This window comes from Carassius gibelio, chromosome A1 (assembly GCF_023724105.1).
Source record: "Carassius gibelio isolate Cgi1373 ecotype wild population from Czech Republic chromosome A1, carGib1.2-hapl.c, whole genome shotgun sequence".
NCBI classification, from domain to species: domain Eukaryota; kingdom Metazoa; phylum Chordata; class Actinopteri; order Cypriniformes; family Cyprinidae; genus Carassius; species Carassius gibelio.
Window position 1 is genome coordinate 29744913 of NC_068371.1, and position 21628 is coordinate 29766540.

Here is a 21628-nt window from a genome sequence, read left to right on the forward strand (position 1 = left end):
TTTCATTGGTTTTGTAAAAGCTGTCTTCTGCATGTTTTTGACATGGGTTTATTACATTTACACAGTTTTGACCAGCAGGCGTCTCCAGCATGTATTTAATAGCGCTTCATTTTGCGTGAATCTAATTTCGAAGCAATTATTTCAGTTGATAGGAAGCTTCAAATGGTCTTTTCTCCCATCACTAGCTGGAATCAATTTAAGTTCTAAATCTATGGAACTACATTAGTATCAAATACGCTTTGGAAGATTGAAACACAAATATCTATATTTTGGCGGAAAAACACTTGAGCTTTGGAACTCACTTTGGAGCTCAACACTTCAGTCTGATAAACCTGCTCCCTGCTGCCTCCTGCTGAATTGGAGAATATCTCTCCATAAGATAACAATTAAATATAAAATGAAAATAACAATGCAGTTTACATGGTAACTGGCAAATTTATTCAGAGAGAAAGCAATTACAGACACTCAATATAAGAATAAGAAAGTGAATCAGATTAATCTGGACAAGTTAGACTTCTGTAGTTTACTGTGATTGTCTCCTCAACACTTCAGATCAACAAATGAGATCATGATAACAGCTGAACTAAGATTATATTAATATAGAGCTGCTTGTGATGGAGCAAAACATGAACACATCAGAGGTTTTGTGTCCTAGATCACCCAAATTCAGGCCATCAGAAATAAAGATTATTATAGCAATAAGAAAATTACACATTGTCCTTCTAACAAATGTAAGATCTGCTGATTGTTTTCATTTTAAAGGCAGGGACCTAAATAAGAACTTATGCGTTTACAATAAGAATGATTATATTAGAAAACAAAAGCAAGACCATAAGAAAAGGTTGAACCCTATTTCTCACAAATCCCCCTTTTCTTCACAGAGCATGAATCATCATTCCAGCTGTTCAGTGGGGACCATCCCGCCTCCTCTCTATTATAATTCAGTTCAATACAGTCCTCATTGTAACCGTTGTTTGGCTCACCTTTGAACCAAAACCTGAACAAAATGTATCAAATGTTCAGATTTTCAGAAGCACAAATGAATGAATCAACAATAATCAGTATAAAAGTATGTTTCAAGAGTAGACTAAAGTAGTACAGAAGCTGGAGCAGAAGTGACAAGTAAAAGAGAATAAAAGTTTTCTCTATAGAATTTACAGTAAAATGTATTTAATTACGGAAGTCCTAATTAACATGCATTATATTTTTTTCCTTCTTGTGTTCTCGTTATAACGACTTAACTTTCTTGTTACCTCGACATAACGAAAGTTTGTTTTCTTGTTATAAGGACATAACAGTTTTACTGTTGCTATAGTAACAAACTCAACTTTGACAAGCATTTGATGGACAATCATGCAGGTGCTCTTACTGTAGCCTATATTTCAGCAAATTTTGCTTCTCCTAGGTAATAACGTCTACAATACTGTGCATAAATAAAGGCTGATCAATCACTGTTGATTTTTCCAGAGACCGTACACCAAATGTTTGTTTTTGTAATTAACATGTTTAAATGGCAACACCGCAAACACTTCAGAAGGATGCAGAACTATTCTAAGATCTTTTAAAGCTGCTTGGATTAAACTCACTTTTAATTTTCCCACATTGTGTGTGTGTGTAGTGTGTGTGTTTGTGTAGTGTGTGTGTTTGTGTAGTGTGTGTGTGCGTGCGTGTGTGTGTGTAGAAAAAAAATGATTACGTTATAGAACAAAACTGAATTAAATTAGCCTGTGCACTTTACATATACATCACCTTTCTCATCAATATGGTTAACAATAAAGATTAATAATGAAGAAAAGAAGCACATCAAAAATAGCCTACAACGTTAAATCCCGTCCATTTAACATTTATGAATTAATTAAATGTCAGTAATGAACAAGACTGCACAAATTATAGCAATCACGAGGAAGGTCCACGTACAGTAAAGTGGATAGTGTACAACGCCCCATCAGTTATATTCAGGTCTGTAGTGCCACCTGCACAGTTTTGTAATTTCTTAGAGAAAATTCAGTCGTTATAATATATATATATAAATTTATATATTAAAAAACTATAATGCATGGCCGCTTAGAACTTCCGTATTTAATTGTGTTGTTTGTGGAAGAGTTTTCTCTTCTGCTTTCTTCTGAAGGTTGGGATTTTATAATGAGAATCAAAGACTAAAATAAACACACAGTGATGTTTATCTCTTACCCTTGTTTCAGTGGTGAATTATCCACCCATTTCATGACGCCCTCGGTCTCTCTGTCAGACAATCCAATCCACACTCTCTCACTGACTAATGAAGATATGTGTCTCTGTGTGAAGAACAACAGGAATAAGTGTGATTGCTCTCATTCATTAACAGACTCTCACACAAACTCACCTGCTTCTCTTCAGTGTTGATAATGACCAGATCAGCTCCACGATCCCTGCAGTACTGTCTGCTGTCAGACCAGCTCTTCAACTCAGTGGACATGAACAAATAAACTAGGCCCTTCTTATTCAAAGAGTCAAAATCTCTCTGTAACTGGTCTTTCTCAGCAGTGAGATCTTTGACTTTGGTCTCCAGCAGCAGGTTCTTCTGTGTTAGATCAGTGTGTTTGTCCTGTAAGCTGCTGATGGTTTGATTGAACTCTTCAACGGTGTTCTTGTAACTCTTTATCATGTCTCTCTCTGCTGTGATGGTGATGTTGAGCAGTATGATGAAGACCAGCAGAAGAATACAAATGAGCCCGAGACCCACTGAGATCAACACCAAATATCTACTTCCTCATGACAAACACGAACAAAACACACAACTATCTGATAACTGATCACTATTCATTTTATTAGAAATTAAGTTTCAGATAAACCTCTGAATGGTAATCTACTATTGTTTTTGGTAATGGACATGCATTTATATGGTATATAAGTATGTTTTTATAAGTCATCTGCATTTGCTATTATAACATATGCAAACAAGAACATTTTGAAAAAGTAAATAGAAATGTAAAAGTAAAATGGAAACATTGATATTTCACTCTAATAAATATTTGTATGTGACGGTTCTCATTTCCACATAATGACAATATTAACAACACCATCTTCAAAACCCTTTTTACTTTCAAGTAATTTTCTTACTGTGTTTTAGATCTTTTCTTTCATCCTGGCCGTGACTCAGAGTTTGAGCTCCAGTTGTGCTCCCAATATCTCTGCGTTCAACATTTGCATAAATATCCTCTAAATCCATTATCCACTGTATCGGACAGTACGTCTTCACAGATGAGGTGTTGTCTTTGAAACATTTATTAGCATCTTCAAAAGTGTTAAGTCTACAGCGGAAGTGGTTTCACACTTAAAACCTCTCAGCAGAGCCGTGCTACTTAGTTTGTGTTTTGTACATTCAACCTTATGTTATCAGCTTCAAAAGCCGACAAAAAGAATCTTTAAACACTCAAATGTACTCAAACAACCTTAAAAAGGAAACTCATCAGCAAGTGCACTGGGTGCTTCTCACTACTCAAACTGATGCTTCCTCATTTCATCACTTCTCTGTCCTCCAGCCTTAGACCCATTAAACAGATCAGATAAAGCCATCTTGAAAGACATTTCAATTCTCTAATTGACACATGAGGATGGGAGGAATAAGTATAGTCAACCCTATAGGTGTTTCTCAAAAAAATTATTCAAGGCCTTCTTAGGTACGACACATTTATTTATATATATATATATATATATATATATATATATATATATATATATATATATATATATATATATATATATATATATATATATATATATATATATATATATTTTTATTTATATTTATTTATATATATATATATATATATATATATTTATTTAATAAGTCTAACGTAAAATGTATAAATAGTGTTATCTATGAGATTTTTAATTTGCTTAACTCAAATTAATTTGGCTTCGGAGCAAGCCATTTGCGCATGTGCAAGACAAACTCAGAGAAGAACATGCACAGAGAGCGTGTGTGTCCGCCATTTTCTCGTCTGCCGCTGAAAGGACTGCTATGTCGTATTCGTTATTGGTAAGTATTATCTTGTTTGAGTATTTGTAATAAAGATTTTACCTAACTGTAAGAGAATGTTTAACTTATTTCATAATTTTGAGTGAAATATGCAACAGCAGTGAAAGTTGTGAGAGGTGAATTGTTCCAAGTGTCACTTCGACAGCTTAACTTACTCCCGCAACTTGCAAATCCTGGGTTAGACTAGTCTAACGATTCAGAATGTGCCTGTAACTGTGCAAAATTGGTTCTTAACTAATTGGCTTGATATCTGGATCGATATATCGGTCATAAAATGAATTGGAAGCTTGTGATCGCCGCGATTGTTTCGGTGCGAGTCTATTTTTTGCCGCGTCACTAACGCTGAATTGGCCACAGTGCATTGTTCTTAATCAAATTTGACCTGCCTAGCATGAAAAATAAGACATTTCACCATAAAATCCCTGCCCATGGTAAATCAGAGCAAGTGACAGACGGGTAAGCCTACATCAGAACTAGGAGTGGAACGGTACATGTATTTGTATTGAACCGAAACGATATGGACGTAACTGTTCGGTGCATGAATATACACGGAGAATACACGGCATAAAAATGTATAAAACCCGCGTGCAAATTACTTAATGTAATTTGGAAATACTGTTAGATATGCTGGTTATAGGGACACCTAATCTGTAACCCCTTCTTAGTTCTGAAGCTTAATTTAATGAACCTGCGATGTCAAGATTGCAATGCTGGAATATGGTGTGTGTGTGTGTGTGTGTGTGTGTGTGTGTGAGAGAGAGAGAGTTATTGTAAAGGTTTCTGCATTTGGCGTATTTCAGTCTTGATTTTCCCTGATGATCAACCTGACTGAAGATACAGACTCTTTCTGCAAGGAGTAATGTGGTAAGGGATTTTTTTTTATATAACAAATCTGTTAATACTTTTGTGTTTTATAATATATGATTGATTATTACTAAATGCTAAATTTTCATTTCATAATAAAACAATGTTTTAGTGGAATAATAAGATTTTGTTTCATTATGTTCACTGCTGTCTGTGTGCACTTTGGATGGGTTAAAAGCAGAGCACGAATTCCAAGTATGGGTCACTGTATGTCACATCATTTTCGTCACTATTGAAAAGCTTATTATTGATATTCTATGAATGTTGTGTTTGCCAAATCAAACAGTCCAAGAAGTTAAGGAAGATGTTGAGTTTCAGACTGAAAAGTAGCAATGCAATTTGCTGATTACTTTTAAAATATAAAGGGTCAAATTTACTTAACCAAAGTGTTTTGTGTTTTGTCCAGGCCACTGAGGAGATTGTACAGAAGACATCGGAGTTGTGATCGAGGGCATTAAGGTTTTGAGCAACTTAGACTGCGTAATCCTGGCATTCATCAATCAGTCTCATTTATGCTCTTGATCTTAGTTCTCCTGAAAACCTAAAGTACACCTTCGAGTTTATCCAGAAAACCTAATGAACTTTGATGGACTTGAATGCAAAGATCCTGCAACTCAAAATCAAGCTGTTTGCATGAGATGTGCAATAATGTGAATTATTTGAAAATACATGCAGGCACGCACACACACAAAAGTACATTTCCTTTTTATAAATTCTTACATGCTTTTTTTACACACTTTTTGTGTATTTCTAGATAGTCATTTATGTCTTTTTAGGGATAGTTCACCCAAAAATGAAAATTTTCATCATTTACAGATCCCAGGGTTGTTCCAAACATGTACAAATGTCTTTATTCTGTTGAACACAAAGGAAGATGTTTTAAAGAATATGGGAAACTGAACTGTTCTGGGCCACCATTGATTTCCATAGTTGTTGTTTTTTTCTTCCTAGTATCAAAATTGAGTTGGACCAGCTTGATTACATTTCATTACATGAATTAGTTTTTTATGAGTTGGGTCTACACATATTTATTAGATGGAAATCCTGCCCTCAATTAAATTGAGTTTGTCCAATGAGTTATTTTTTTGAGTGCATAAGGGTGCAGTCTAATGATGATGTTTCCTTCTGAGGCTTCAAGGCTAGACCCTTTCTTAGCATTAAATGCTAGAATGAGACAGTCTAGTAAGCGTGCAAGCATGGCTGTGTCAAAAATGTTTACACCCCCCAAGTCATAGCATGAAAATGCTGTGTGATGTCACCTTTATCTCTATAGTGCTTTATACAGAACAGATTATTTTAAAGATATTGAATAATAAAAATATTGTACTGTACAAATATAAGTACAGTAATATATAAATCATTTGTTGGCAGAGTCTATTTACATTAACTCCGCCCACCAATCCCTGGATGGAACAAACAGCACTGCAAAAGATGTCCATTTATCTGTAATATCAGTAGTGCAGTGGGTAAAAGATGTGGGAAGGATGGTTTTAATATGAGCGACCTGAGTTTGAGGCTGCCCTCTACCAAAACTTGTTCTAGGCTACTCCTTTTCCCACCACATATCACTTTAGAAAGGAATTTATCTTCAATAAAAATAAAGGAAATATTTGAAAATTGGAAATAAAATGATAATAACAAATGATAAATAAATCTTAAATAAATAAAAACATACAGAAATTTGTACAGGTCCTTCTCAAAAAATTAGCATTCATTATTTTCCATAATGTAATGATAAAAATTAAACTTTCATATATTCTAGATTCATTGCACACCAACTGAAATATTTCAGGTCTTTTATTGTTTTAATACTGATGATTTTGGCATACAGCTCATTAAAACCCAAAATTCCTATCTCAAAAAATTAGCATATCATGAAAAGGTTCTCTAAACGAGCTATTAACCTAATCATCTGAATCAACTAATTAACTCTAAACACCTGCAAAAGATTCCTGAGGCTTTTAAAATCTCCCAGCCTGGTTCATTACTCAAAACCGCAATCATGGGTAAGACTGACCTGACTGCTGTCCAGAAGGCCATCATTGACACCCTCAAGCGAGAGGGTAAGACACAGAAAGAAATTTCTGAACGAATAGGCTGTTCCCAGAGTGCTGTATCAAGGCACCTCAGTGGGAAGTCTGTGGGAAGGAAAAAGTGTGGCAAAAAACGCTGCACAACGAGAAGAGGTGTCCGGAACCTGAGGAAGATTGTGGAGAAGGACCGATTCCAGACCTTGGGGGACCTGCGGAAGCAGTGGACTGAGTCTGGAGTAGAAACATCCAGAGCCACCGTGCACAGGTGTGTGCAGGGAATGGGCTACAGAGAAGCAGCACTGGACTGTTGCTCAGTGGTCCAAAGTACTTTTTTCGGATGAAAGCAAATTTTGCACGTCATTCGGAAATCAAGGTGCCAGAGTCTGGAGAAAGACTGGGGAGAAGGAAATGCCAAAATGCCTGAAATCCAGTGTCAAGTACCCACAGTCAGTGATGGTCTGGGGTGCCATGTCAGCTGCTGGTGTTGGTCCACTGTGTTTTATCAAGGGCAGGGTCAATGCAGCTAGTTATCAGGAGATTTTGGAGCACTTCATGCTTCCATCTGCTGAAAAACTTTATGGAGATGAAGATTTCGTTTTTCACAATGACCTGGCACTTTCTCACAGTGCCAAAACCACTGGTAAATGATTTAATGACCATGGTATTACTGTGCTCAATTGGCCTGCCAACTCTCCTGACCTGAACCCCATAGAGAATCTGTGGGATATTGTGAGGAGAAAGTTGAGAGACGCAAGACCTTGTTGAACCTGTTGAACAGTTTTTGTGATCCGGTGAAAACTTAGCTACTAATATTTAGTATCGCTTTAACGCGAAACAGGAAACTCATGAATATTCACGTATGCTCCGCCCAGCGTCACCGAAAATCTCAGAAACCCAATTTTTCAGAACACCGTTCCTGTATTAGAAATACATTGTGATACATTTACTGATTTAGGCTACTTAATGTAAATGACTATTTATGTCATAATGACACCGTAGTTAAAATGAAGTGTTTAAGCACTAGCCAGCAGAGAAGCTTTCTTAATTGATTTTTTTTTGTGTGCTATCTCATGAAAAAAAATAAAAATAATTTTCTAATAAACCAGGCTTTAAGTTTAACTGTTAAAATGTATTTTATTAACATCACATTTTATGCTTTGACTCATTTTTCGTCACTTTGCAAACTCATGGAAAAAGAACAAAAAATTGATAAAAATAATAATCTCAAATTGAGCCTGAAGTGAAATAATGTATTTTTTTTTTTTAGGTACTTTAATAAGATAACGTTAGATACTTAATACGTTGCACATACAGCTCAACTAATGCGAGCGGTATAAAAGGTGTTTGAACAACAAAAGACATCCACTTGCACAGATTTGACAATCGGAATATTAGATATGTCCTGCTATAGCTAACAAATTTGTGAACTTTTGAATAAAATTAGTAAATAAAAGCAGATAGCAATGATGACGCGTCTCCATGGGAACCATCAATAACGGTCACCGCTCTAGCTGAAGGCAAAACGTAAGGCAGAACTGCTAAATGAATAAATGTAATATATATATATATATATATATGTAACCTTGCCCAGTTAATGAGCTTACAGGTAAACAATGTATATAGAATAAACCAGCAGTGAGGACTTCAGGTATAAACGCTTTTACGGAGCAGTTTTATTTCACAAGTCCCTTATAGGCATAAAAAACACATAATCGAAAAGACAAAATAAACCAACCCAGGCAGTACACAGAGGTACAAGTGGAGTGAAGACTTAATACTCCAAAACAAACCACTACATCACCACAGCATTTACCTATGTGACACCCTATGTCACACTTAAAACACACTTTCAGTTGAGTTCAAGAACTTATTAAAACCTCATATAAAATAAGTAGTAAGAAACCAACTCTAAATTAAACAGATAACAATCGGTGCCAGTCCTACAATAAAAATGCACGTTAGTACATTTCTAAAACAGAAACAATTAACTATATTAATACCTTGTTTTAGTAGCTTGTGCCTTCCAATAATGCATCAGTATCAGCCCCGCTCATGATGAATCAAAATGCTGCAAACAAACAAGGATCATAGCATTATACTTAAAAAAATACTAACCAAAACCATAAAAGCAGTTACTACCTTGTTTTAGCAGTTTGCGTTATGCACTGAATCATCTCGCCCCCTGAACAAACAAAGAGCCCAGCTTCCTGTTCACCTTCTCATCTTCTGATCGTTTGGCTTATCTTAAATAAGTTGTTTCACCTGGTCTTGTTTGTGTGACAATTAGTTCTAGCACCCCTGTCATGCCTCACCCAATTCTTCCCCAGGTCCTAGTGTCCTCCTCTCTGCCACATATGTATATCTAGTGTCCGAATAATTTTTGGTTTGACTGTAGGTCAACATAAGATCATATAACATGTCAAATTTGTTCTCCCAATTTTTATAAGAAAACATTGGTTACTGGATAGGTCTTTCTTACAGGAACTGGAAGCTCATCGTCATAAGTTATTTTGGTTAAGAGCTGAATGTATGTCGTCTAATATCTTACCAAGAGGTGGCATCTTTGAGCTAACAAAGCACGCATTGAAGCGGTTGCTCTTTTTGAAAATGTATGTTTTCTTCTCCTCAGGAAAATAAGTTTCACCAGAACGAAAATTAACAAAAAGGAGTACATTTTGATTTACCTCAGGAGTCGACTCGATACTGACTGGAAACCAGCCAAAATAATGTTTTAAAATAACGTAGCTATGTTCATACACTTGTGTAGGTTCTCAATCACTTTTCATTTGTAATATACTTATATTCGTATGCTATGTTATCTTTATATTTTATGTTCAAATAAATGTCACTGTTGTTTTTATTCTATTTTATTTTTTACATATAATAATAATAATAATAATAATAAAAACATGACAGTGTTTTTTTCATTTTTTTTCATTTAGTTTTAAAATCAAGTAATACAATAAACGTGACAAGTGAACAGTGGCACAATTCATAAAGGAAAAAAAAAATACCAATATTTCAGATGGGTAGGCATATGTTAATTTTCTGCGGACTCTGGGGCATGCTGTGTAGTCGTGTCCGAATTCGCTCACTTTTTTCATTTATTCTTTGATGATAAAGTGCACTCAACTTTCATACACCATATAGGGATTAGTGAATGAGTGAATGATTTGATTAGATGATGAGAGACAGGTGACTTATGAGTCCGACAGAGGATTGTGGAAAATGTAGTCCTGGGTAAATATCAAAATTCATGGATGGAGTGCCCTCTGGTGGAGATCATGGTCACTCCAGTAGTAAATCGTGAAGGGGACTGAAGGACGTGACGCAGGGCTGGAATGGGACACCACTTGAGGCCGGGAAATCTCACACTCATACAGGCCATACACCCACAACGACTTTTGAAATCACAGACAACCCTATTATTTGTTTGGCCATCATATAAAAATGTCTAAATCCTTAGGCTCAGATCATGAGAAATAATTAAAGTTTCTCTCTTGAACAGCACCTGCATTGACCTTTGCCATTTCTTCACCTTTGTGTGAATAAACACAGGAATAAGTGTGATTGCTCTCATTCATTAACAGACTCTCACACAAACTCACCTGCTTCTCTTCAGTGTTGATAATGACCAGATCAGCTCCACGATCCCTGCAGTACTGTCTGCTGTCAGACCAGTTCTTCAACTCAGTGGACATGAAGAAACAAACTGGACCCTTCTCTCTGTAACTGGTCTTTCTTGAAGTCAGATCTTTGACTCTGGCCTCCAGTTTCGAGTCAATGAGCAGAAGATGTTCTGCTGTTGTTTTTCAGTCAATAACCTCAAACATTTCCAATGAACATTCCCAACCCTGGTTAAAACTGAACTGAGAAATAAACTGAATTTTTGCTGTAATCAGTTCCTACAGGTGTACAAATTCTCTATTGAATCATATTAATCCCAGTGTGAGAATTGTCTTCAGCACCCCAAGTGTATGAACCTTTTAACAGTGAGCAGAAAGATAGCTTTTAAACTGACACTGACATATGAGATGCTTCACATTTTGTTTTCTTCCTTCATTTTCTCATGTCTTCAATGCATTAATATTAATAATATTACACATAGGCTACTATTTACAGACAAGCAGAATATCCCAGAAGATGAAAGTAAATTGAACTAAATTGCACATTAAATGTTTTGTGCCCCATTGAAAACCTATAGAGAATACATGGCTCAATGGACAAAGACAGGGATATAACTACAGCTGCAAGTCTGTGTTGGCTGAAGGTATTTTTTTTTTTTTCAAAATATTCAATGCATTATTTAATTGTTATAACACTAATAATTAACTTTGTATGATTACATTTTTGCTTTACTAGCTAAGTATTTCAATCATTTACCCTTCCAGGCTGCTGCTGTCTGGACGTAATTACCATAGTTAAACTATGATTAGTGTAGCAAAACCAATATTAATTTTTTGTAAGAACAGGATCAGCATATAAAATTATTTGTTTTAAAATAACCTGAAACTATGTTAATGTCACGTTTTGGTGTTGCAATTATTTAGTTTCTCAGTTTCTGAAGAGAAGGAGGCAGAAGTGGTTTCTGTGAGGTCTCTATATACCACAACATCTAATGAGCTTCACTGGAAGTTTACGAGCTGGTTCATCTTAATAGGGAAGTTCTACAGAACCTGTGGTTGTTGTCATGACTGTGTCTTCTGAAGGTTGTCGTGGGCTCATAAAAAGGAAATTTTCTGTGAGTGTTTTAGCTCTTACCCTTGTTTCAGTAGTGAATTATCCACCCATTTCATGTTGCCCTTGTTCTCTCTGTCAGAAAAAAACAATCCACACTCTTTCCTTGACTACTGAAGATATGAACCTCTGTGTGAAGAACAACAGGAATAAGTGTGATTGCTCTCATTCATTAACAGACTCTCACACAAACTCACCTGCTTCTCTTCAGTGTTGATAATGACCAGATCAGCTCCATGAACAAAACATACATATCAGCTGATAACTATTCACTGAATATTATTAGATAACATAACAAATCAACCTGTAAGTAAAGTCTATGTTTATTTATAATGTCAAACATCTGGAATTCCTATGAAGTTAAATAGGAATTCAAAAACATATGATTACCCCTTACGAAAAATAAAGTTTATTCAAGTGTGCTATTATACTTCTTTTAAACTAAAAATAGGAAAGAATACTTTTAGTTAACTTTGTATGTACTTCTCAGAAATGATCTTTATGTACTTCTCAGAAATATACTTAATTACATTTAAGTATACTTGACTTATACTTACAAAAAGTCTAAATATATTTGAGCTATACTCCTAGAATCTGTGTTTTCATTGGTTTATGGTAGAGGGTAGTATGCATCTTCTGTACAAAATTTTCAAAAATACACAAGTGAAGAAGAAAAAGAAACAACACCCAGCAGGCGCAGTACATCAGTGTGACGTCAGGAAGACGCTGGACTCCAACTAATCCAACATCAGTCAGACGTCATATTTTGGTTGAAAATTAAAGCCAACCAAACCCAACTTTGTTTGATGTCAAACTCCGACATCAGACAGACGATGAATTTTGGTTGGAATAAGCACCACACTACAACAATGTTTTTTACATAATGTATTTAAAAATTAAAATCAGAATGTCTAATCTGAGGGAAGAAAGTATTATCTCTTGAATATTGTTCATTAATAATAAATAACCACTTCGGGTCAATGATTGTAAAAAAAAAAAAAAAAAACTTTCCTCAATCATTTTTCTTCATGAGGATGAAAACTATATCACCTCATCATTGTTTATGGCTCCTTTTATAACAAATTATGTGTTTTGGTAAACACTATTACAAGAACCACAAACTTACTAAGCCAAGAGTCAAACTACCCAACTAAAGCAAACACTGATCACAATAATGGTGACCAAACATTTTCAAATAAAACGTCAACATCTAAACCTCTGTAAATTCTCAAAAATAACTTATGTAGACATCTGACAGAAACAAAGTCAAACTGGTTAGTAATAAGTGAAGCTGGTAATACGTGTTTTTTCCTTTTTTTTGTTGGGGGTTATTCCAGCCAAAATCCATTGTAGCTTGACGTCAAACAGTCGTTGGATTTAGACGTCAATGTTTGAGACGTCTTTGTATGTTTTGGATGCTCAGATATTCATGTAACAAAATGTATACAAATTCAAACCTAAATAGGGACATAGTAGTCTTAAAGTTGATATCAATTTCACTTAAAGAAAACTTATGAGTATACTTGCAGTATAAGTGTACAAAGTATTTAATTAGTAAACTATCAGCAAATCAAGTTCACTTTTATTGTAATTGCAGTACAAACTACAAACATAGAGGTAAACTAGTTGTGTACTCAAAGTTTGCTACTGTTATACTTAAAGTATATTTAAAAGTATATTTTATATACTAGAAAGTTGGCCTATTTAGTCCCAAGGAGTATTGAAACAGTACACTTACAAGTATACTACTAGAACACTTTGTATACTTGTTACATAAAGTATACTTAAAAGTATACTTGAACTTTACTTAAGTAAACTTAATAAAATAAACTTAAAGTATACTACTTTTTGCTAAGGGTATGCTTAAAATAATCAAGTTAAAATGTTAATACACTTAATTTAAAATCAGAAACTGTGTTTATGGTAAACAGTGACTGAAATTGTGTAACAGTTGTTAGTTCCTCAAACCTTACTGACAGCATCTCTGCTTCAAAAGAAACCTTCTGCTTACTGCATTTGTGCAGAGTCATCCTGCCTGTGACTCTGTGTTTGAGGTCCAGATGTGTCCTCAATGAATTTTATTATTGACATTTTGGCATTTTGAGAAATGGTCTTGATCTCTATTAGTCTCTGTGTCTTCATGAAATGTGATTTTTAACATTTTGCTTTATAATTTAAAACCCTGAACCTACACAGGAAGTGATTTCATTTCCAAAAGTACAAATCATTAGGTGCAGTGGAACATGAGGCAATACTTGAGTTTCTTTATTAAGTTTATTTCTACTCTGAATCATTAGGATCAGAACTCTTTATGCAAAAATAAACTTCTGACCAACAAAAACCATGACAGTCATGTTTTAACAAACTTCATCCCATCACCGGTTTGTGTCAGTAAAAAACATCAAATATCAATAAAAATTCACTTCAAATTATTTGATACAACATTTAAAACCAACCTTCAATCCACTGTTGTATTTAGAAAATATAGGGCTTTTAAAAAGTGTTTTCATACGTTCCCCTTTAAAGGCATTATATATCAGTTGTATGTTAAGTGACCCACATTTGGTATTTGACCACTGAAAAAAAAAAAAGTAATATTCAAAAATTTGGACAAGGAGCCACACTGAAATCCCTAGAAATAGGCCCATACAAATGAAGCTACAAAAAATTTTCATGTCAACGTACTTCATGTATGTTTTTTTTTTCTTTTTTTTTCTTTACCAGAAAAAAAAAAAGACAAAAAATTTTCTTCTGGTTGAGTTGACACAGAATGACCTCTATGTCTTGACTCTGTCTTCAAAGACGATCTGTGAGCTTTGGAAGAAATGACTAGAGTAATTTTAAATAGAGCTAATGATGATAATATTTTCTGAAAAGGGTTAAAAAAAAAAAATCAGGTGTGGTTTGATAGCTGTCAAATTTCGCTGGTCACATTCAGAGGCAGACACTCCAGGGGTCAGAAAGTAAAAGTCCTGCCATATGTTTATTCCACCCATGAACTCAGCAGCTGATTTCATCAGAGGAGGAATCAAGTCATTCCTTTCAAGTCACAAACATGTCTCAAGTTAAATCCCAAGTCCTCAAAGAGTTAAAGTTAATGAGATAATTAAGAGACTAATTAAATAAAGATTGTGTATTAGTGATGAACACCTGTTTTTTACAATCAGCATCACTGAAGAAAAGAGAAACACAGGAGCTATAACTGACTTTCAGCACAGCCTTGGATGAAATCAGTTGGAAGGAAAATAAAAAATAACTTTTTCACCATAATTGTGGTCAGTATTTGCTTCATTTGGGCTCTTGAGCCTTTTAACAGTTTTGATAAGTTTGCATCTATACAACACATATTTGTGCAATGCTGAAGCAAACTAGCAGGTAACTTATGCTTTTGATGATTGTCTGATCTTGATTCAAATGTATTGTTCTTAAAAAAAAACAGTGATATTTTATTATATATTGCTACCACAGTACTTGTATATTAAGAGGGCAAAAAAAAAACCTGTTTAGGATTATGCATTTAGTCATGATCATTTATCATATGATCCTCAACAGTGGTGAAAATAATTATTCATACTACAGTGCATTATGGGAGTCTTTCATGTATTGCAACATGACGCATTTTGTTGATTGTGACCATTGATTCACATGCTGGTTCTGGATATCTGTCTGTGTCTAAAAAGCAAGCACTGGAGTTCAAATTTGTGTATGTGTTAGAGTTGTGACGTTCGCGAACGAACCGATTCTTTTGAACGGCTCATAAACATGAACGATGGGAGCCGAGTCGCGACTGGAGAGGAGCCGTTCTTTCTATCGTTCTTTTTTCCTAAGCGTGTTCATACAAATGAGCTCCGCCAGGAGACAGAACAGTTATAGGGGGAGGGGCGCACCCAGCGCAGGCCAACCCTTTATAGCGTGATGATATTAGTTATTAGTTGTGCATGCATTTACATTGCATTTTGTGTTCATTTAAAACTTATTTTAAAATCATTAAAAATGTTCTTTTGTGATACTGTACTTGTATAGAAATGTTTCACTAAAAGCTGTTTTCCACAGACATTCATTGCAGCCCACTTTGTTATTGTTCATTGACTTGAAGGGGCTGATGTCCTATTTGCAAAGTTTACAGTAGTAATAGTATGTAGTATGTAGACATTTCCATTTTATTTATTCTAATTTTATCTACTTAAAAAAAAAATTAGTTTTCTATCAAAATGTTCTTGTGTGATAACAATGTTCTTGTGTGGAAGTGTTTGTAGTAAAAGCTGTTTTGCACAGAAATTCATTGCAGCCGGCTTTGTTTTTTATGTTTATTTGTGAGTAGGTATTGTATGAATAACATAAGTCAACGTAGTTTTACACACACACACACACACACTTTGTACTAAAGGTAAATCAAAATAATGATGTCACTGTCTAAGCAGAGGGATTTGTGCAACCCTATGGAATATAGTCGACACATGAGAAATGAGGTAATAATCAATATTTCAGAATAATTCAAACTCAGATATTGGTGTGTGATATCTGAGCTTTAATTATTTGACTACAAATCTCACCTCATAATACCTCCCAGTGATTATTTCCAGGATAAACTGAGATGCTCCCAAGCTGGCTTCTTAAAACTGACTAAATATTTAAAAAGAGCCAAAAGAGCCATTCTTTTGAACGGCTCTTTGAAAGGAACGGATCGCGAAGATCCGGATCCCCTCAAAGAGCCATAAATCCCATCACTAGTATGTGTTACATAGATTTAAAGTCTAGTCGCTGTAAATGCTGTAGTACACTTTTTGCGTGTTGTAGTTTCAATGGGACAATTATTCAAAATCTAAAGTTATGAAAAATCACATTCTTTTAAAGATAATGACACCAGCTTTCACTCCCAATATGTTTATTGTATATCATTGATCTCTCGTCTCTACAACACCACATGCAGGATTACAGAGAGAGACCAAGCACAGCAAATCATGGTTGAAGAGCCCAACTAAACAAACACTGATCTCCATGATGGTGGCATCATTTTAACCAATAAAACATCAAAATCTGTTCCTCTGTAATTCTCAATAACAGCAGGTGTTCATCATTAATGCACAATCATCATTTAATTAGTCACTTAATTATCTCATTGACTTTAACTCTTTGAGGATTTGGGATTTAACTTGAGACTAGTTTGTGACTTGAAAGGAATGACTTGATTCCTCCTCTGATGAAATCAGCTGCTGAGTTCATGAGTGGAATAAACATATGGCAGGACTTTTACTTTCTGACCCCTGGAGTATTCACCTCCGGTCATGTTTAGCGTGCAATCTGTTTATTTATTTCTCTTTTTCTTTCTGCTAAGAATGAATAAATATACAGTTTAAAAAAAATGACATATAATATTACTGAAATGTGTTACTCCGAACTTAGATCTGGTTGAAGGAAGTTCAGAAGATTCTTTCCAGATCAGAGAAACAGCAACAGGAGACTCATCAGACAGCATGTGAAAACAGCTCCTGAATCTAGTGTCCAACACCATGTCTTCTGATTCAAAAGCATTGGAGTTGAATAATGAAAACAGGCAGCAGTAAGAGAACTTTTTTTATTCACTGATGCTTTCAGTGTATGTACAAGAAATACTGAAGCTCTCTGCGTAGTCAATTTATATGATATAGGACTATGATATGATATGAAATTTGCAGACATTTCAATGAGACATTTGTTTAATTAAAATGCGCAGTATTTAAGAGGCTCTTATAGCCCTGTTTAGACAAGCTCTCTACAAAACAGACAAATCAGGCCATGCAAAAAAAAAATTAAATTTAAAAAACACTTTAATGGGATTTTATTTTAATTGCATTTAAATATATTATACTTTTAATAAAGCACTAACAATGGTTTTGTAAAAGCTGTCTTCTGCATGTTTTTTGTCATGAGTTTGTTACATTCATACAGTTTTGACCAGCAGGCGTTTCCAGCATGTAGTTAATAGCGCTTAATTTGCGTTAATTGTTTTGCGAAGCAGTTGGTTCAGTTTATTTGAAGCTTCAAAGGGTCGTTTTTCCCATCACTAGCTGGAATTAATGTAAGGTCTAAATCTATGAAACTACAATAATAATGCATACACTGTGGAAGATTGAAACACAAATATCTACATTTTGGCTGAAAAAGACTTGAGCATCACTTTGGAGCTCAACACTTCAGTCTGATAAACCTGCTCCCTGCTGCCTCCTGCTGCATTGGAGAATATCTCTCCATACAGAAATTAAGCAGATAAGAATGAAATATAAAATGAAAAATAACAATGTAGTTTACTATGGCAACTGCCAAATTTATTCAGAGAGAAATCAATTAATGACACTCAATATCAGAATAAGAAGATGAATAAGAGTAATCTAGACACTTTAGACTTCTGTAGTTTACTGTGATTGTCTCCTCAACACTTCAGATCAACAAATGAGATCATGATAACAGCTGAACTAAGATTATATTAATATAAAGCTGCTTGTGATGGAGAAAAACATGAACACATCAGAGGTTTTGTGTCCCAGATCACCTGAATTTACATCATGAGAAATAAAGATTATTATAGCCATAAGAAAATAATTACATTTTTGCATAGTCTTTAAAAAAAAAAATAATAAAATCCAGCTGTTCTTATATTTGTTATAAAGGCACATACCTCAATCAGAACTTATGCGTTTACAATAAGAATTATTATATTAGAAAATAAAAGCACAACCAGAAGATGGGTTGAAACCTATTTTTCACAAATCCCCTTTTTCTTCTCAGAGCATGAAAGATCATTCCAGCTGCTCAGTGGTGACCATACCAGCTTCTCTCTATTAACATTCATTTCAATACAGTCCTCATTGTTAGCGTTGTTTGGCTCACCTTTGAGCCAAAACCTGAACAACATGTATCAAATGTTCAGATTTCCAGGAGCAAAAATTTATGAAAATCAACAATACTCAGTATAATAGTATGTTTCAAGAGTAAACTAAAGTAGTACAGAAGCTGGAGCAGAAGTGACAAGTAAAAGAGAAGAAGAGTTTTCTTTATATAATTTACAGTAAAATGTATTTTATTGTGATTGTGTTGTTTGTGGAAGAGTTTTCTCTTCTGCTTTCTTCTGAAGGTTGGGATTTTATAATGAGAATCAAAGACTAAAATAAACACACAGTGATGTTTAGCTCTTACCCTTGTGTCAGTGGTGAATTATCCACCCATTTCATGTTGCCCTCGTTCTCTGTGTCAGACAAACCAATCCACACTCTTTCCTTGACTAATGAAGATATGAACCTCTGTGTGAAGAACAACAGGAATAAGTGTGATTGCTCTCATTCAATAACAGACTCTCACACAAACTCACCTGCTTCTCTTCAGTGTTGATAATGACCAGATCAGCTCCACGATCCCTGCAGTACTGTCTGCTGTCAGACCAGCTCTTCAACTCAGTGGACATGAACAAATTAACTAGGCCCTTCTTATTCAAACAGTTAAAAATTCTCTGTTTTTTCTCAGCAGTGAGATCATTGACTCTGGTCTCCAGCTCCAGGTTCTTCTGTGTTAGATCAGTGTGATTGTGCTGTAAGCTGTTGATGGTTTGATTGAACTCTTCAACTGTGTTCTTGTAACTCTTTATCATGTCTCTCTCTGCTGTTATGGTGATGTACAGCAGTATGATGGAGACCAGCAGAAGAACACAAATGACCCCGAGACCCACTGAGATCAACACCAAACATCTACTTCCTCCTGACAAACATGAACAAAAGAAACAAGTGTCAATTATTTACAATTCATTTTATAAAAAAAATACTACGTCTAAATGGACATGCATTTTTTGTTTTATGAGTATTGTTACATGCCTCCCCTCTCTAGGGTCAGGGATGGCCAAAATATCATTTATGAACAAACACCCCAAAAATGAGAGAGAACACTCCCAAGACAAACTGTATCAACATTGCAGTCAAAGGTGGGTAAAACAGGGGCCAAAGAGTAAAAGTCCTGCCATATTTTTGCTCCACCCATGAACTCAGCAGATGATTTCACCAGAGGAGGAAACAAATCATTAATTCCAAGTCACAAACTAGTCTTGAGTCAAATCCCAATTCCAAAGTTAATGAGATAATTAAGTAACTAATACAATGATGATTGTGCATTAGTGATAAACACCTGCTGTTAACAATCAACTTCACTGAAGAAAAGAGAAACACAAGAACTACAATTGACTTAAGCACATCCTTGTATGAAATAAACTGGAAGAAAAAAAAACTGTGCCACCATAATTGTGGTGAGTTTTTGCTTCAGTTGAGCTCTTGAGCCTTTAAGCAGTTCTGTAAATTTGTGGCTAAGCATTTGTATTGTTGTTTTACAGCAAACATTTGCGCAATGCTGATACAAATCTTGATCTAACACGTAACTTATGCTTTTGATGACATTGTGATCTTGATTTAAATTTATTGATTATAATTTCACTTAACACAATTTGTTTCTTAGTGGTTAGAGGGAACTGCTGTATTGTTAAGTGCTCTGTGTGTGCACTTTAGATGGGTTGAATGCAGAGTATGAATTCTGAGTTTGAGTCACCATGCTTAACTGTATGTCACTTTCACAAATAAGAGAGACATTTCAAAATGCAGGCTCAGATTAGGCATTTAGCCATGATCCTAAACACTGGTGAAAATAATAATTCATACTGCAGTGCATTATGGGAGTCTCAAACCGTTTGAGTTAAGTTAGTTGTCGGGTTTTACAGTGCATATCCTGCTCACAGTCAACTGATTAACAAGGGAGTCTGATTATAAAAACATGACGACAACCTTATTCATCCACAAAGCTACAATTATATGATTGAAACCCACTTATAACAAAAAGCAGCTCTTCCACTGTCACTCCCGCTTCTGTTACAGACTTGCACCCATTCCGGAGTGACAGAGTTGGCATTCCTTGCACAGAACAGACACCATTCCTGAGTCTGAAAACTGTGCAACCAAAACAATTAACCTTGTGTCTACTATTTTATGAACCAATTGAAGGGAAAATAAAAAATGCTTGAAAACAAATTTGCAACACTATCTACAAAACCATTTCTGCTTTATAGTATTTTTCTTCTTACTGTGTTTTAGATCTTTTCTTTCATCCCGGCCGTGACTCAGAGTTTGAGCTCCAGTTGTGCTCCCAATATCTCTGTGTTCAACATTTGCATAAATATCCTCTAAATTCATTATCCACTGTATCGGACAGTATGTCTTCACAGATGAGGTGTTGTCTTTGAAAATGTATTAGCATCTTCAAAAGTGTTCAGGCTACACAGGAAGTGGTTTCATTTCGCAATGGTCTTTTACACAAAGTCTTTCAGTCACACTTAAAAACTCTAGGCAGAGACATACTTAGTTTGTGTATTGTACATTCAACCTCATGTTATCAGCTTCAAAAGCCAACAAAAAGAGTCTGTAAACACTCAAATGAACTCAAACAACCTGAAACAGGAAGCGCAGCAGCAAGTGCAGTGGGTGCTCACTCCTCAAACTGACACTCACTTCTCTGTCTTCGAGCCTGTTACCTGTTAAACAGATCAGATTAAGCCATCTTGAAGCACAGTTCAATTCACTAATTGACCCATGAGGATGTCAGGAATAAGTAATCACCCCTATAGGCAGAGGTGTCAAGTAACGAAGTACAAATACTTCGTTACTGTACTTAAGTAGAAATTTGGGGTATCTATACTTTACTTGAGTGATTATTTTTCAGCCGACTTTTTACTTCTACTCCTTACATTTTCAGGCAAGTATCTGTACTTTCTACTCCTTACATTTTAAAAATAGCTTCGTTACTGCTATTTCATTTCGGCTTGTTTTCATTCCGGCTTGTCATCATTCAAAAAAAAAAAAAAAAAGAAAACCTATCCAGATAAATCGCGCCATCCGGATGGAGTGAATTTGATTGTGGTTGGATGAGAAGTATAAACATATACCATTCCGACACCCTATTGGTCTGT

General features: G+C 35.1%; 1 protein-coding gene across 2 annotated transcripts in view; it reads right to left on the minus strand.

The window, feature by feature from the left end:
* The window catches only part of LOC128018133 (C-type lectin domain family 4 member A-like), a 40926-nt gene extending 20028 nt beyond the window's left edge, over positions 1-20898 (minus strand). Inside the window, exons 1-5 of one of the 2 annotated variants that reach the window (XM_052603498.1) lie at positions 20747-20898; positions 19001-19383; positions 18829-18932; positions 18389-18536; positions 661-849 (exon numbers count right to left, since the gene is read on the minus strand). In XM_052603498.1, the coding sequence (XP_052459458.1) occupies positions 18389-18536; positions 18829-18932; positions 19001-19383; positions 20747-20855 (744 nt within the window). In that variant the 5' untranslated portion in view covers positions 20856-20898 and the 3' untranslated portion in view covers positions 661-849. Of the gene's footprint in view, positions 1-660; positions 998-18388; positions 18537-18828; positions 18933-19000; positions 19384-20746 lie in introns of both variants that reach the window. The other variant, XM_052603501.1, reaches the window with a different exon arrangement.
* Positions 20899-21628: the final 730 nt, after the last annotated feature.